The sequence below is a fragment of the Balaenoptera borealis genome (genome assembly GCF_965194805.1).
Source record: "Balaenoptera borealis genome assembly, chromosome: 6".
Lineage (NCBI taxonomy): Eukaryota > Metazoa > Chordata > Mammalia > Artiodactyla > Balaenopteridae > Balaenoptera > Balaenoptera borealis.
The window spans coordinates 72,628,703-72,646,857 of record NC_138863.1 but is presented as its reverse complement, the minus strand read 5'-3'; the positions used below and the strand labels follow the sequence as shown (position 1 = coordinate 72,646,857).

Below are 18,155 nucleotides of genomic sequence, written 5' to 3'. Positions count from 1 at the left end.
CACTGTTGGGGTTCCAGGCTTGATGGGCAGAGGGCACATTGGATTTCAGCCTGGCTCACCCCTGGGTGGGGTGCCTGGGAGTAGAGCAGCCCCAGGGAGCCGCTCCCGGGAACCTTGTGCTCAGCCCTGCTCCTTTGGACATTTCTACTCACTCTGCAGACGGCTAGGCTTGAGGGCTTGTGTCCCGACTGAAGCTACGTGCAAGTTTCATGGGGTGAGGACAGGGAAGCCGCTTTCATAGTGAAGGAGCACTAGCTCTAAGCTGCTGCTCGGGGTCAAAATGAGCACTTCCTTTCTTTTTTTTTTTAATTAATTAATTAATTTATTTATATATGGCTGTGTTGGGTCTTCGTTTCTGTGCGAGGGCTTTCTCTAGTTGCGGCAAGTGGGGGCCACTCTTCATCGCGGTGCACGGGCCTCTCACTGTCGCAGCCTCTACCGTTGCGGAGCACAGGCTCCAGACGCGCAGGCTCAGTAGTTGTGGCTCACGGGCCTAGTTGCTCCGCGGCATGTGGGATCTTCCCAGACCAGGGCTCGAACCCGTGTCCCCTGCGTTGGCAGTCAGATTCTCAACCACTGCGCCACCAGGGAAGCTCGCACTTCCTTTCTAGATAGCGTTACTATGCAAAAGGTAGAGAACACGCCGAGCGTAGACTTCACGTGATGAAGGAATTGTATTTAGAATTTTTGTTTTACTTTTTCTAGAAATTGGAATTGAGTTTACTGTAATAACACTGTTTCATCTTTCACTTCAGTTAAAAGTATATCTTTTGGCTTCTCCATAATTAATAAAATTCTGTAATGATGGCAAGGAAGAAAGAAAAATTAAAATGGCAGTATCTGCTTTCACCCTTTGAATGAATTATGGGCCCAAAAGTTATTTTAATGTGGAGAAAAGTAAATGGGAAACATCATACTCTGTTGAATACAAGTTTTTAAGACAGTATATTAAAAGGTACAGTGTAATAATGTAATGAGCTTGACCCTCCTGGGATTATAAACTTTCCTCTTTAACATATTTGCAAATTTAAGAGTTATTCGTCTTTACTTTGTTTTATAGAACTCCAGTGTCACCTACCTCTACGCTATCCCCCAAATTGTATAACTTGGTTACCGAATTTGAAGGCATTCCATTATCCTTCTGTTTTATTTTATCTTTCAAGAAAAAAAAGGGGGGGGGTTTCACAGAATCGTGCACAAATTACAGTAATTTAAAATTATGCATGCAATTAAGGAATTTTTTTAGAGAGTATTAAATGTTGTCATTACAGGAAGGGATGTCATTTTGAGCAATAATTGCAGTTTGCTACTTTGGTCCATTACAGCGACTTGCTCCCGAATGATTACTTGGTAGATGAATTTTAATTTTGGTGGCATGCCTGTGATGTCTAACAATGTGATCTCCCATTGCCGGGCCAGGCTCATGCCAGCCCGGGCCCTGGCTGGCCCACTGGGGTGCTTGCCGCCAGTGCCTGCAGGCTCCCGTCTGGCTGGTTGTTTTGCTCACATAGTCCCATGGGACCGGGTGCCAGCCACAGGCTCCCGAAGGCTGTGCGCTCAAGAGAATTAAGGTTGTGATTCTTCTCTCAGCTGGAGCTGGGGCCGCGGGGGAGGAGACAGGAGCTAGGCGTGGACTTTGGCCTAACTTCCCTGGCTCAGAGGATCCAGTCGTATTCTGCATAACTACTAGGCAGCACACATTTACACCGGTTGTATTGATGAGAACCTCCAACATACTTAAGGAGAAAACTGAGCTTCCCACTCTACGACCCTGCTGGACAGTGCCCCTTCTGTTCCTCAGGATCACATCATTTTTGCCTACCCCCCCAGCCCCTTTTTTATTTTCTTGTATTCATCAAATCCAGAAGTATATAGGTAATATTGCCATTTCCAGGTGTTATCCAGGGAGAGCTTGATGGTGCTGATGACCAGACGATTTCCATGTGATTGGGAGAAAATGTACAGGAAGAACCATTTAAAACCCCTTCCTCGAAGGCGGAGTAAATCTTAGCCAGAGCTGCTGCTTCGGCTGCTGGACTGCTCTGTGATACTAATTAGCATTGTGCCCAGGGCTAATTGGTGGCTTATCTGCTCTGAGCCTAGTTTTCTCACCTGTAAAATGAAGGTTACAAAAGAACCTGCATCACAGAGTGATGGGAAACCTCACTGAGATGTTAAAGCTCTTGGGAGAATACTTGGCATTTATTATATGGTCAAGTGAGTCATTTTTATTTGTATTTCACCTTCTTTCTGGAAACTGAGATTCTAGTGTAAGCACCTGAGAACTTGTGAGTGTGCAGGTTGGTGGTGGTGAAGGGGAGCTGCCCGTCATAAGGCATTAATGGGTCCACCTCTGCCCTCAAATAAGCATGAGGTCTCCCTGCTGCTCTGTGCTGGTGAGCAGCCCAGGGGGACCAGACCCTCCGGGTCACCAGGTTCCTGGGGCAGAGCGCCCTCCTGTGCCTTCCAGGGGTCAGGGACTAGGGCCCTTGTCTCTTCTAAAGATTCCATCAAAGGTGATTGTAACAAGAGCAAGTAATATTTATTTAGCACTTACAGGATGCTGAGGGCTGGGCTAAGTGCTTTGTGTGTGTGGCATGTTCCTTTTTAATCTTCACAACAACCCAAGGAGGTGAAACTGTTTTTATCTCCACCTTTCAGGTGAGGAAGCTGAGGGTGAGGGCAGTGATAGGGTGACGCAGATCCCACAGCAGGAAGGGTGCCTGCCGCCGAGCAAGCCCACGCTCCTTCCACAGGTGCGCTCTGCACCTGACACGTTTACAGCCATGGCTGCCAGCTGGAACCACTCGGGAGCCCCGGGCCCTAGCCAAGTCAGAATCTCCAAGGGTGGGGCTGAGGCTTTGGAAGTTTGCAAGCTCCCAGGTGATTTCACTGTGCAGCGAGGTTAAGAAACATGGGTTCGGGGTAGATCCACAGACTGATTGGGGGGTAAGTGGTAAAAATACCCGCAGTGTTGCACCAACAGAGTAAATGTCTTTCCGAAGAAGCAGATAGAGAACTGATAACAAATACCTTTAGGAAAGCTCTGCCCCTAAGCACATACCTTCCGTAAGACTTTTCTTATAAAGTATTCAGGAAGACAGCACTGAAACAACACCTTCCAGCATTCTTAGGAAAGAGTTTCTGTCCAGTAGAAATATGGGGTGGCGTGCTGTCATTTTCTTAGGAGGCACTTGAATCACGGAGAGGTTGAGTAATTTTCTGAAAATCACACAGCAAGTTAGTTAAGGGGCTGATTGGGAACTCAGACTATTTAATTCATCATCTTTTTCTCTTAGGCTCATGAATCTGAAGAGGGAATGGGATTGGTGGGAGAGGGGAGAGAGAGGGTAGCTGGCTGTCAAAGTCACCCTGGGAATTTACAAACAATTCCTGCCTGTCCTTTGGTGACCAGAGTCTGACGTGCCCCTCAGTGATGTTATGTGTGCTTTGAAAAAGCTGCTAGGGTTCTTCTGTAATTCCTCTTGCCTAAGAACTGATTTCCTAGGTCTTGATAAAATCCCCACCTGTGTCAGCAATACTGTCTTATTCCTGCCATGCTGTTGGCGGTTACTCAAAGGAAAATAATTTTCTCAAAAGCCCTTTGGTTGAGTACTTACACTTTTAAAATGCTTTCACATCCTATTTGAGTCTGTGCTGTTTTTAAGAGCAAACCTACGGAGGGTGGTAGAGCAAGCTTGGCAGGGATGAGTTTGCCCGAGGTTGAGCGTCGCATGGTACTGTTGGGGCAGGGACAGCGCTCCTGGTTTCTCCTCCCTGTTTTTTCTGCCCTTCCATCCTCACGTGCTGGTTTGTTGCAGGAGGCTGGGTTGGTGCTGGCCCAGGTGGGGTTGAAAGATGGTCCCCCTGATGGGGTGAATGACGAGGCAGGTGCTGGTCACTTGGGTACAAGCCGTCCTTCCTTCCTTTTTTTTTTAACTGAAGTATAGTTGATTTACAATGTTGTGTTAGTTTCAGGTGTACAGCAAAGTGATTCAGTTTATATATATATATAATTTTTTAGATTCTTCTTCCTTATAGGTTATTACAAAATATTGAGTGTTGTTCCCTGTGCTATACAGTAGGACCTTGTTGATTATTTTATATATGGTAGTGTATATGTGTTAATCCCAAACTCCTAATTTATCCCTCCCCCCAACTTCAAGCGGTCCTTCCTTAAATGTAAGTGATGGTCCTAATGGCAGGAAGGAACTGACTCGTGGGCCATCCTCACCCATAAAGGGGCTTTGTTTACCTCTCTTCTCTGTGAACTTCTGTGTCTTAGAACCAGTATCTTGTGCCATGGGCCGAGCCGGGAAATGGAGTGTGCAGAGTAGATGGCCATGCACGGGGTCGGCCTGTGTGTGTGTGTGTTGGGGGGGGCGTGTGCATGGGGAGGGCTGGGAGCATTCTGTATAGGATTGGGGGACTTCTCCCTGGTGTCCTGGCATTGAAGCAGGGACCCATAGGAAGTGATCGTTTGTCATCTGTAGCTATGGAAAAGGGTATTTATTCCTGGCAGAGGGAACTATACGAGAAAGAGGGAAAGACCAGGAGGCCAGGGCCTGCTTGCCATTGATATAGGACAAACATTAGACCCAGCATGGTCACGGTGCGGAGAAGTGAGGGTAAGGGTGCTGGCAGAGGAGGTCAGAGAAGGAGCTGAAGGGCTGGGTCACCCGGGGTTCAAGCTTCAGTGGTGACCCAGACCGCTTCAGGTTTTACACTTTGGGTTCTAACCTGTCTGTATGCTGTCTCACTCTTCTGAGGTGTGGTGTCGCCACCAGAATAATAATTTCTATCACTTTGTAAATATTCTGTCAGCTACTCTTGTGGACACCATATCGTTGAAATACCTTGAGTTTTGTGTGTTTTGTCATCTTTCTGTATCTTTTAATGATCCCATGTGTCTCCGGTCAAATAAGAGACCCAGTCTGTGTGGTTTTTACACCTAATGGGCAGCCCGGAAGTGGCCAGGGTCTGTCGGGAGTGATTGATGTCAATCCGGGACCATTGAAGGGAACTGTTAGAAGAAACGCAGTGGGCATCTTAATAGGTGTTTAAAGGAGTGTCATTTTTCCAATGACCTGGAGATTTGAAGAAGATATTAGTATAGCTAAAATTTGCATAATATATCCTGTGATTTTATTTTAAAACCTACAGATAACAAACTTCCCTTGATATCTGGATCCAAGGAGTTAAGTGGGTGGTGGATGTAGTAAGTAGTAGAAAAAGCCGATGACTTTCTATGAGTCTTGTGCTGCTGACAGCCCCAAGCATGTGAACATTTTCACGTGTTCTGCTTTTTCTTGAAGGTACAATTCCTTGTAAAGAAAAGAGAGTATTTGCGTTCACTTTTGGCTTTATTATCTCACTGTTAATTATTTAATCCTGTGATGATTATTTCATTGCCCCCCAAAATGAATTTTCTGTTTTTATTTGGATCAAACAGTGGTTTTCAAAAGTGTGGTCCCCAGGGACTTTGCTGGTGGAGCAGTGGTTGAGAATCTGCCTGCCAACGCAGGGGACACAGGTTTGAGCCCTGGTCCGGGAAGATCCCACATGCCGCGGAGCAACTAAGCCCGTGAGCCACAACTGCTGGGCCTGTGCTCCGCAAGAGAAGCTACCGTAATGAGAAACACGCGCACCGCAACGAAGAGTAGCCCCCGCTCGCCGCAACTAGAGAAAGCCCCTTCCCAGCAATGACGACCCAATGCAGCCAAAAATAAATAAATTAAATTAATTTAAAAAAAAAAAGTGTGGTCCCCAGACCAACAGCATCAGTATCACCTGGGGGGAATTCATTAAAAAGGCACATTCTCAGGCCCTACCCCAGGCCTACTGAATACAGAGGTCTGATTCCAGAGAATGTGCATTTCTAAATTTTTAACTGTGATTTAAAAAAACATAAAAAAATGCACCATCTTAACTATTTTTAAGGACAGAATTCAGTAGTGTTAAATATTTTCACATTATTGTACAGTAGGTCTCCAGAATAAAACTAAATCTCCATACCTATTAAACAATTCTCGTTTCCCCCCTTTCCCAGCCCCTGGCAGCCACCATTTTACTTTCTGTCTCTATGAATTTGACTACTTTATGTCCCTCGTATAAGTGGAATCATATAGTATTTGTCTCTTTGTGGCTGGCTTAGTTCACTTAGCCTCATGTTCTCAAGGTTCATCTGTGCTGTGGCATGTAACAGGATATCCTTCCTTTTAAAGGCTGAGTGATTTTCCACTGTATGTATTTACATACCACTTTTTTCCATTCATCTGTTGACCTTTTAGTTCACCTGCATCTCTTGGCTATTGTGAATAGTGCTTCCGTAACACAGCAGTGCAGATACCAACATCCTGATTTCATTTCCTTTGGATATGTACCCAGAGCGGGATTGCTGGATCTTAAGAAACCTCCACACTGTTTTCTGTGGCAGCTGTGCCATTTTACATTCCCACCGGCAAGAATGTCCATTTTCAGTGCATGTGCAGGTCATACTGGTGCACACTCAAGTTTGAGAACCACTGGATCAAGAATACCACCCTTCTCCACAGATGTTATTGTGACTGACATCTACGTGAGAAATTAATCTTGTTGGGGGACATTCTCCAACAGGTGAGCCGTCTCCTAATTTTGGGAGGGGCCAACGTGAACTACAGGACCGAAGTGTTAAATAACGCCCCGATCCTGTGCGTCCAGTCTCACCTCGGCCACGAGGAGGTGGTCACTCTGCTCCTGGAATTTGGCGCCTGCCTGGACGGCACGTCGGAGAACGGCATGACTGCCCTCTGCTACGCGGCCGCTGCCGGCCACACGAAGCTGGTGTGTCTGCTGGCCAAGAAGGGGGCGAGGGTAAGCCGCAGCCTTCTCCAGCGGGGGAGGCAGGGGCGAAGGTGGGAGGGGTCTTCCATTGCTTGTAGAATTCTCATTTTCTGGGCCAAGCTCCCTTTGGTCTCTGCTTCGTCAAGTTGCAGTGAACAGAAATCACCACATAAACAGAAAAGGTGGAGCTACAGGCTCCAGACACTGTGTGATGTAGCCTGACGTGGGTGTGTGTGTCACCTCCGAGAAAGAGAGGGGCCGTGTGTTTTGTTCAAAGCTCTTACTCTGCTTAATCCTGCCCAAGGGGAGGCTCCTGACCACCAGCAGCCTGAGTAAGGCCATCCTTTCAAAAGCCTGTGGGTGTTGCCCTGGGACTTATCACAGAATTTAACACAGCACTGGATCGGTTGAAAAGATATAAATGTTTGATTTTTTTTCTCCTTTCTTCTTATTCCGTTTCATGTCTTTTTTTTAAAAAAAAAAAACAAAACAATAAAATGAGTTCTGTGGGTCTTGGAAGGCATGTGCTTAAGCATATGGTTGCAGGAACACTAGAAGGCCCCAAATCCTTATTTCTCCAGCTGCCAGCTGGGACGTTGGGCAAGTTGTTGAGCCTGTGTGCCTCAGGCTTCTCATCTGTAAAATGGGTATAACAACAGGACCTACCACAGGGCTGTTGTGTGAGCATAAGTAAATCAATATATTAACAATACGAAGTAACTGTGTTTTTAACGGGTTACTCGAGGACTATCGATGTTAAGAGATTAAGTGAGAACAGTGCCAAGTTCACAGTAAACTCTGTTTAGGTTTATTATAAGCACTTCATTGGGGAAGGGAGAAGGTACTTTTGAACAACAGTAGAAGTAAATCACTGATATTTGTCTTTCTTCTTTATAGTTAGGATCCTTAAAGTTCAACGAGAAGACATTAGGCTTATAGTAACTATGGGAGTCTTTTTGGTTTTTTCTCTCAAAAATAAAGCATTTGGGACAGGTCACCCTTAGCTCGTGGAAGAAGGGAAATGTTGCTGTTAAGCCTTCCCAGTGGGTTCATTACTGCTCATCACCACACCTCCACTTCCACTTCCGAATCGTGGCTGGGCCTTATCCGGAGGCTAGCTGAAGGCTCTGTAGGAGGGGATGGCTTGTGTAGTGGCTCTTGCAAAGCCTCTGGGTTGAGGTGTAGAGCATCCTCAGAATTTGCAAGCAGGGCTGGACCCTGAATCCTCTTCCAGCCCAATATTTCCAGGCTTAGACAGGGAATGATGTGTTATCTGCTGCCTCTTGCCCCATTAGGGGGTATGCAGCACTTGGGTACTCCCCATTTGTGGCTAGCCGGCCTTCCTGGCTTTGCGACCACACTTGGCATGCTGACACGTCCTGGGTCACCTGCCTTCCCCAATAAAATGCCGCTTGGGGTCCCTTCCTGCTCTACCTCGTTCAGAGCTGGGTTTTCCAGATCCCTTCCTTTCGCTGGCTTTCCTGTCTCAGTAAGCAAAGAACTGCTCTACTTCCCAAGTCATAGCTTGTCACAGCAGATTTAGAATACTCCGCCCAAGTTACCAAGGTTGGGGAGTATAGGTTTGGGTCTGTCCTCATACCTGCTTCCCAGAGAACTTGGAGCTCTGAGTCATTTGCGAGGAGGATGTCTTGTGATCACTAGTTGTACAGAGGGAACTCGAGGCCTGGAACAGTGCATTAATTACAACAGAGTAATTCAGACGGAGACTCTGCAGAGAGACATACTGGGACATTATCCCCTTACATCTGCAGTGGGATGGGGTTTGTGCAGAGCATGTGTGGGGCACTGTGACAAAGTGATGCTAAACCGTGACCTTCCCCTGCTCCTCCCCTCCCCCCCCCCCACCCAGGTGGACCACTTGGATAAGAAAGGCCAGTGCGCGCTGGTCCACAGCGCACTGAGGGGCCACGGCGACATTCTCCGCTACCTGCTGACCTGTGAGTGGTCCGTGGGCCCACCCCAGCCAGGCGTGCTGAGGAAGAGCCAGGCCCTGCAGCAGGCACTGACAGCGGCCGCCAGCATGGGCCACAGCTCGGTGAGTGGGGCTGCCAGGGCCCTTCCTGGGAAACTGGGAGCCCCGTGTAGCCCAGTGGGTCGGGCGTTTTGCATCCATCTTCTTCTGAGTTGCTAGCTTGTGATGCACCAAAGGAATGAATGAAAATGAGGGTTTCACCACGTGTAAAGATCTTCTGTTGTTATCAGGCCTGTCGTGTGAGTGAAAACGCAGGGGGGTGCCCACCGTCTCAGGTGCTGGCCCTGTGGGGGCCGGCGGCTCACACGTGGAGCCCCTCCGCGGGGTGCATTCTCTGCTCTTCCTTGGTTCTTCCCCTCTTCCTTCCTTGTTCTATTTTTACCCTCTAGCTCTGCTGTCTACCTTTTTCCCCTCTGATTCATTCTTTTGTCCTTGTGATCTTTTAACAGTAATCACATGGAATCCTAATTATAAACTAGTTCTTGAGTATTTGAAGGCTTTTTAAAAATAGAACTTAAGCGCTCTGGTAGCGTGAAAGAGTGCTTATCATTCGCGGTTCCTGCACTGAAGGAAAACTTCATGCCATAGTTACACTGAGCACTTAACTTCTGGTAGGTGTCAGTATTCCTCGATTTGAAGATTTCATTGGCATCTCCTGACCCGTGTGTCTGTGAATTTAATAATGTTTTACCCTCTCTCTCCGTGTATTTCTCACGCTGTATTACGTATCTTCAAGCAGTTATAGAGTTGCCAATGTTTGGTAAGATTCTTCCCCACAATAACTAAAACGTGAATTTGGTTGCAAAGCCAGCTGGCTGACTTTTAGCATTTAAAACACTAGAGCAGATACATGCACACACTGCTAGCTTATTGTTGGCATTTAAAACATCAAAAATATACATACACACTACTTCAGCCAACACAATATATTGCAATAAGTTGAATGCAGAAGCATATAAGAAAACGCAGCTGTCTTTTCTTAATACAGACATAAAAGAGAGTTACAAAAATGTGAAACGATGCCAGTCAAGTCAACTTATCTATATGTTTTAGCTTGGGAGAAAATACTCATTTCATAAAAATGAAAAAATACACATTTCATAAAAATGTGTTAAATGTTACCATGTGGTGGGTTTATTATAATTCCTTTAAAATAAAAATGTAAATAAATACTTTTAAATACCCATATACATAGATTCAGAGAGAGTGCGTTAAGTACACTTATTTCAATGTAGATGTTTTTCCTCTTTAAACTGTTCCCTAAATCTGTGTGGGTTCAGAATGTGCAAAATCATCTCAGGGAGCACAGGGAAGCCACAGTGGACGTGACCTTGGCCTCAGCTCGTTTTAAAGCAGGCTGCGAGGAGCTGTGGAAAAGCAACTGCAGTACATCCAGTAACTGTTTCGTGGAAAAGGACAGGATTTGTTCACCAAAAGACTTGAAGGGTGTATTAGTTTCCTCATGCTGTTGTAACAAGTGTCCACAGACTTCAGTGTCTTAAAACAACCTGTTCTGGAGGTCAGAGGCTGAAATTAAGTTGGGTCAGGAAGCCAGTGTTCCTTCTGGCGGCTCCAGAGGAGAGTCTCTCTATTTTCTCCAGCTTCTAGAAACCACCTTCATTCCTTGGCGTGTGACCCTGCCTCTGTCTTCAGAGTGTGCCACTCTGACTGAGACTCCTGTCTCCTGACCTCTCCTTCCTCTGACCTTGGTTGCTCCTGTCCCTCTTATGAACAGCTGTGTTCTTATCAAGTGTAGATCAAATGTACACCTGGATAATTCAGGATAATCGTCCCATTTCAAGATTCGTAGTCACATCCACACATCCCCTCCTGCCATGTAAGGTAACATTCACGGGTTTTCAGGACTAGGATGTAGGGCCCTTTACTGGGAGTGGATTGAGAGACTGGAAAATGGCTTCGGCGAGCTCTCTGGTCACTGCCCACGAACGGGGTGGATGTGGGCTCTGGTTCGGGGCTCAGATACTTCTGTTTCCCCACGGGCCAGCACCCCTGCCTCCACACCTGTGACCCAGCCTGCTCTTTGACAGAGGGAAAGGAATAATGTTGTCAGTAGAGAAATTTGGAACAGCACTGTTTTATTTTACTGAAAAGGTATGTACATCACCTTGTTTTCCTTCCTTGTGAAAAAAGAGATTCACCATCTTCTGGCGATTTATGCAGCAACTGCACTGTGTATGATCTCCCCTGTCCTTTGTTGATTAGGCTGGCATATTTGGGTCATGTCGGAATTCATTAGAATTCTGAGTACCTAGTAATCCTGAACAATGTTGCCGAAATTCACTGTCTTTTGTTCTTTTCCTTCTCAAAGCGAAAATGTGAATAGCATATGAATTATGCTGGAAAACCGTTTTCATTATGTTTTCTCTCCTTGTGCAGCATAAGATAATCATGGTTAAAAAACAACACACTCTCTCCTTGGATACATAGGATACAATAAGCACGTATGGCTTTGAGAACTCATTAAATCACCTTGCCACTTCTGACAGGTGGTCCAGTGCTTGCTGGGACTGGAAAAGGAACATGAAATAGACATCAATGGCACCGACACACTGTGGGGAGAAACAGGTAATTATGGTTCCACTGCTTGTAGTTGGGGCCAAGTAGCTTCCTGACGTTTTAGCCCGCATTTTGGCCTAATTGTCTTAAGAATGACTTGGGATGCATCTAGTCCTATTGTTATTTTATCACAAGGCATTTGAAGTTAAGAGCTTTTAAAACTTCCCAAATGGCTAGTAAAACTTTTCTGGAAGCAAGTGCAATTTGAATCATTTTGGATTTACCAGCAGTTTCTGTGCATGTGATGAATGTCAGCTAGAAATACCCAAATAAGGTAATGGTTTCTGCTTTGCTGAGTTTTCTCATGTCCTAACCAATCTGGTCTTCCTGTGACCCGTGCAGAGTGAGCAGAGCGGGAACTTCCAGCCCCATGTTCAGGTGAATCAAAGGTGCTCAGCAAGGAAGGCTCTGGCCTGCCTTCTGGAAGGAGAGTAGGACTTAGTCCCCATGGAGCCTGCTTAAAATACTGAATACCAGCTAACAAGTCAGTTTCCGAGGGTGTGCGGGTGTGTGTTGAGCTGTAGTGGAGGAAGGAAGCCTGGGGCGAGTACATCTGAGTTGGATACTTGTCAGATTAATATAAATAACACTGCTTTGAAATTTTCCATTCGACTGAATTGGTATTAGAAATGTAAGACTTTGTTAGCAGTTGTTGTTTAATAGATGTAACCAGAGGTGTTTAATATGCATTTCCAGGCTGTGTCCTGTGTATATACATAGTGTATATGACTTCAGTGTCTCCTGCAGAGATTTATTTCCAAATGCTTCTCACTTATTTCCTAACAAGCCAAATGGTAGTGTGTAGAGTGCATCAGCTAATTCATACTTATTAGGAAAAGCCTCAGAGTTTCCTGGTGGGTATCACAGGTGCTCACCCCCCAACCCATGGTTGCCATCATGCACACGCGTGGGGCTTACAGTTGCTAGTTGTGGTGATGTGGGCCATGGGGGTCCCGGCGGGAGAAGAGGTGGCATGACCCGGGGTTCAGCGAGAGCGCAGGACCCCTAGACGGGATTGGATTATGCTTGGGGTACACGTGTGTGGATGTAAATACTGGCCTTAATTCCTTCTGGAGTCTTTCCCCCACCCATTTCTCTGTACCACAGTACGGGCTGCTCTGTAATTTGATAAAAGGAAAGCTGCTACCACTTCCTATTGTGTTGCAGGCAGCAGGACAGCTGGGCAGGTTAGCACGTGACTTTCTTTGTGCTTAGCCAGAAGGTCCGAATCCCTGCCTTCCGTTGCCTGGTTATCAACTTCGGGCAGGTAACTTTGCCTCCTTGTCAAAGGAGGTAAATAAGTTTTTCTAGGATTGCAGTGAAGACTAAATGAGATGAGATAATCTTGGCCAAATGTTCCCAGTGATCAGAACCCCTGGGGCAGTTGAGCCTAGAAATTCTGATTCATTAGGTCTAGGGTGAGTCCAAGACTCTCCTTTCCTAACAGGGCACCCAGGTGGTTTCGTGGCTTCAGGACAAATAGAGCAGCTCTGTGAGAAGCTGTCTAAAGTGCCGGCCTTACGGTGCCAGTAATGAGAGGAGCTGGTGGTGATGATGAGGGCCAGTGCTAGTAGTAGTACAGTGACAGCCCTCACGTAGCTCAAATAAGAATCTCCAATCTTTAATATTAGAGTTGAGTTTTCTTTCTGGAAGAGAAAGTCCAGAGAAGCAGAGAAGGGCTCCATCGGAGGGCTCTGTGTGAGCAGTTTGTTTTGTCTCGAGATGACGAGTCCTGAGTTTCAGTAACCACCTCCTTCCCTTCCCCCTTGAGAATCTGCTAGGTTGCAGGCTAAAGAAGCATGTAAGAGAAACTACAGACGCCCATCAGCCTCGATGAAAGGATGAGTAATAGTTCAGCCTCTCCCTTCCAAAGCCTCATGCATAACCTTCAGACCACTTTGCAGCCTGAGAAGCAGGTCACATCTTCCCTCAGCAGGCATTAAGCGTGAATTAACTCAGGCAGGCGTTTGAGAGACTTTTGAAAAAATTTAAACCAAGAGAAAGCTAAGCACTATTTCTCAGGCTTAGAGGCCCCAGCAGTGCTCTGTGGCTGCATGTCAGTAAAACTAATCTTGCCTGCTCCGCGTTTTTCTATCTGATACCTTTCTCCTGTGTTCTTTCAAAAATGTCCACCAGTGTCTGCTACCACAAACCCTCCTGATTTCCAGGTCTGTGGTTGTCAGAGGAATACTTTGAAATCTTGAAGAGGAGGTTTTATTTATTTATTTTTAATTAATTTATTTATTTAGGCTGCACTGGGTCTTCGTTGCTGCACACGGGCTTTCCTAGTTGCGGCGAGCAGGGGCTATTCTTCGTTGCGGTGCGCGGGCTTCTCATTGTGGTGGCTTCTCTTGTTGCGGAGCACGGGCTCTAGGCACGCGGGCTTCAGTAGTTGTGGCACGCGGGCTCTAGAGCGCAGGCTCAGTAGTTGTGGCTCGTGGGCTCTAGAGCGCAAGCTCAGTAGCTGTGGCTCACGGGCTTAGTTGCTCCGCGGCATGTGGGATCTTCCGGGACCAGGGCTCGAACCCGTGTCCCCTGCATTGGCAGGCGGATTCTTAACCACTGCGCCACCAGGGAAGCCCGAGGAGGAGGTTTTAGATGAGAAAACATCTGCAAATATGGGGCTTTGCACGAGTGTCTACTGCACTGCCCAGATTGTGAGGTCTGTGTTTGGGATTTGGCCACACAGGGTCCACATTACCTGACCCCACGTGCCGTCTGGAAGAGAAGGCCCCGGTGAGGATGACAGCCTGAGTGGATGGGTCAGCTCATCGTCCTTGTTCTCACCAAGCTGCCGGCTGGTGGGTCCCCAGCAGCTGCTCTGTGCGCTCTTTCTAATTGCTAGGGACCCTCAGAGTGAAAGCGATAGTTTTGCTTCCTGGTTTGTTTGATCCTCTTTCCTGGGTGTGGTCAATGGTGCTTGGTGTCTAAAACACTCTAGGATGGAGCTTGTCTGTCTCCAACCACAGTGAGGGGGTAGGATCCCAAGAGTGATCGTGTCTGGGGTGTGGGCAGGTGACGGGACAACCAGACGCTGTGTGTCAATAATGCAGTTCCTTATTTCTGTTTGACCCTTGTGTGAGTTCCTACAAGTCTGTTCAGTGTAGGTTAGCTATGAACAGCTTGGCTTTAAAATGCCAGCTGATGGGGCTCCAAGAGAGGGTCTCCGGGGTGTGTTCTTGGCTCACCTGCCCATCTTTGAAGGGCCCGTTGGTTTCTGTGCCGTGCCACGCCACCCTGTTTGGAGCGCAGCTACCCGCCCATCTGTCCTCTCCCCGCCCCGTCCAGGAGGTGGGAGCGCTAAATCGGTGCACAAAGTCCTCCTCCACTTTTCTGCCGGAGGGACCCTTGCCATCCCGGGGGAGCTTTTGTGCCTGTTGCCGACTGGAAGCAGCAGGTCATCGGTGAGAGATAATGACGGCGGACAGCCGGGGAGGAGGGAGCACAGGGGGCGCAGCCCCACGGGAGGCCCCCTGTCACCCAGGCCCATCCGCGTGGAGGTGATGGCAGTAGGCTCAGTTGTGTGCCTTCAGTGCCCTGAGCGTCTCCCTGCTGGTGACCTGGAGTCACCAAACAGTGTCCCGAAAGGGGGTGGCTCCTGCCTTAGGTATAAAGAGACAAGACAGTGTATAGAGTAGATTTTTAAGACGTTCATCTAAAATAGGAACAATGTTTACTTTGGGGTTTATTGCAGTAAACTCAGAGTTTTAAGAAAAGTTGCAGAATACAGATGTGCCTTGGCGATATATGGTGACTTTGGTTCCAGACCGCCATAATAAAGTGAATGGCACAGTAAAAGTGAGTCTCACAAATTCTTTGGTTTCCCAGCGCATGTAAGTTCTGTTTACACTGTACTGTAGTCTGTTAAGTGTGTAATAGCTTTACGTCTTTAAAAAACATATATACCTTAATTTAAAAATACTTTCTTGCTAAAGAAATGCTCACCATCATCTGAGCCTTCGGTGTGTTGTAATCTTTTTGCAATAATAACATCAAAGATCACAGATCACCATAACGAGTATATAATAATAATGAAAAAATTTTAAATACTGCAAGAATTACCAAAACATGACACCGAGGCACAAAGTGAGCAAAGGCAGTATCTGCAAAGTGCAATTAAATGAGTTATGCCTGTATCTCTACTGGTTTTGGAGAGCAGAGGGCCTAATTTATGTAAGTTTCCCTTTCCACCAGCATTTGGAGCCATTTGCTTTTTACGTCTGTTTGATGTCTAGATCCAGCCCTGCAAAAATCAGTCCTGTAGCTCTTCAGTGCTTCTCCTCGGGCTCACGCAGTTGAAGGAGTGTGACACTCAGGTGGAGGGGGGGGCGTAAGGAGAAAGCTCGGAGCTACTGCGCAGTGGGCTTGGGGTGCATCTCCACCAAGCAGCTCCGCCCGCGAGGCAGCCGAGACCCTTTGCTCGTGACGTTCACACTCTTGGTCGGACAGCCTTGATCCCATGGTCTCCGGGCAGCCTGAACCATGACAAGAACGCATCAGATGCTTTGTGTTATCTCTGTTTCAGGCATTCCACAGCCATGACAAGCAAGTACTGGCTCCCACCAAGTCTTGACCTAACCGAGTTACTGTTTCCTTGTCAGTGTGTGATGGGAATCTGCCCAAACTGAAATGATCAGAAATGCTTAACTGGTGACCTCATGGTGTTGTGAATTGTCAGAGGAAATGTGCTTCCAAACTCCAGGCCACTCTCAAGTCTGTGAGCCTATTGTCTGTCTCTGGGCAGAACTTCACGCTCTTTACAGGGGCATAAAGGCCCTTCTGTTTCAGCAAGTTTGCCTGTCTTGTAAGCAAAGCCTTCCCAGCCCCGGCCCCTTGGGGTCACCTTGCAGTTCCCTTCGTAGTACTTACGACTGATAAATTCGATTGTTGGTGTTGCTTATTTGATGAAAGCTTGTCGTCCCCAAATTGTGGGCTTCAGGAGGGCAGAACTTTCCAGGTCTCTTGTGCTCATCTCTGTGTGTGGTCACTGTGTCTGGTCTCGTGTTGTCCAGTAGAACTTTCTGTGGTGGTGGAAATGCTTGCGTTCTGTGCTGTCCAGCCAGGTAGCCACTAGCCATTGATCTTGCCTGGTGCTTGTCACATAGCTGTTGAATGAGCGGACCAGCGGGTTTAGAGAAAACACAGCTAGGTAACTTTTAGGGTAGGTGACACTCACTTTGCAGAATAATTTGGGAGAAATTGTGTTGTCGGAGGGGAGAGGTAAGGAGCCCAGTTGCTCGTCGGGACCCAGTCCTCTGGTGTCTTCGTGTCTGTCGTTGCACAGGTCACGTCCTGCTGGATTCCAGGCTGGCTGAGATGCCTTCGTCCCAGTCAGCAGTGTGGCTGGGTGCTGGGTTACATCTTTTGGGACACCCAGCTATTAGCAGCCACACGTGGTGTGGGCACGGCTGACAGGCCAGGATGGACCGTGCCAGCCCCATCTGTGTGTCCATAACGTCTCCCTCCCTGCGTCACCCGCCCGACTGCCCACTGCCCCGATGTGCCGCGCCCTCACACTGTTGTTCCTTGGAAATTCTTCTCGCTGCTTCACAGCTGGTCTGCGGCAGGCCTGGAGCCGTGGGCTCCACAAACGGACAGGACGCTGTCCCGCCTGTCATACGACTGCTCCCAAGGGCTGCCCTTCCCTAATTTCTGACCTGAGAGGCCCCGTCAGAGGGAGGTAGACGTCTGGCGGAAATGTTTCATGCCAAGTGTTCTTTTATGTTGTCCGTGCTCTTTTAGTTGGTAAATACTTTCCAAAGAAGTTGAATCATTGGAAACACTACGTTTTTATTGCCAAAGCTGTTAACAACACCGTATTTTCCTCTCTTTCTAAGAAGGGCTGAAGTTTTCTCCCCAGTATTTAGCTGCGTGGCCCTCCATTATCATAGTTCGCACAGGCAGTTTAGGCCAGCATGTATGCTGATCACAGGTCACTCTTCTCTAATTCTGCACGGAATGCTGGATGGGACTTGAGTCTCAGGCCCAGCCTGTCAGCTGGGGTGTGGGCATTTCCAGGCCAGGCTTGGGGGAGGGGTCCTCACATCTGTTTCCTTACGGGGCCAGGAAGCCAGGTAATGAGTTGTACTTTGTCCTTGATGTCTTAAAAGTTTCCCTCTCGTCTCCGTACAGCTGCTTCAGTTTCCCCTCTGGGGGCTCTGCCTGTCCTTCTGGCAGTGAGATGTCTTTCTGCTCTCATTGCAGGGACCACAGACAGCAGAGCTTATCACACCCAAAGCCACCCCAAAACTCGGTGCATGCATGCCAGGCGGCAGGATGCCTTGTTGCTGATTTAAAAATAACCCTTTGTTTATTCAGATTTTACCTTAGGTTTTTTGGAGAGAGGAGGGCTATTGTTTGGTGAGAATTTAAAGAACGCTTGAGACTTACTGGATTGAGTTTGGCCTTCGCACAGGTTAGGTACATCTCAGGGCAGAATTCAGGTGAGAGACTGGAGAGAAAAGAATTGGTCTCTTGCTTGTTGGGGCATGTGGAGAATTTGTGTGAAGGAATTTACTAAATGTATCTTGTAGAGAAAAGCAAGTGACTTCTCTTGTACACTGAAGACACCCGATTTTTTAATTTATTTTTGGCTGTGTTGGGTCTTCGTTTCTGCGCGAGGGCTTTCTCTAGTTGCGGCGAGCGGGGGCCACTCTTCATCGCGGTGCGCGGGCCTCTCACTGTCGCGGCCTCTCTTGTTGCGGAGCACAGGCTCCAGACGCGCAGGCTTAGTAGTTGTGGCTCACGGGCCCAGTTGCTCCGC

At 47.6% G+C, this 18,155-nt stretch overlaps 1 protein-coding gene across 6 annotated transcripts in view; it reads left to right on the top strand.

The window, feature by feature from the left end:
* The window catches only part of TANC1 (tetratricopeptide repeat, ankyrin repeat and coiled-coil containing 1), a 239,500-nt gene that overhangs the window by 198,672 nt on the left and 22,673 nt on the right, over positions 1 to 18,155 (top strand). For all 6 annotated transcript variants that reach the window (XM_082395219.1, XM_082395220.1, XM_082395218.1 and 3 more), the window contains 3 exons: positions 6,616 to 6,852; positions 8,693 to 8,878; positions 11,323 to 11,401. In XM_082395219.1, the coding sequence (XP_082251345.1) occupies positions 6,616 to 6,852; positions 8,693 to 8,878; positions 11,323 to 11,401 (502 nt within the window). The remainder of the gene's footprint in view (positions 1 to 6,615; positions 6,853 to 8,692; positions 8,879 to 11,322; positions 11,402 to 18,155) is intronic.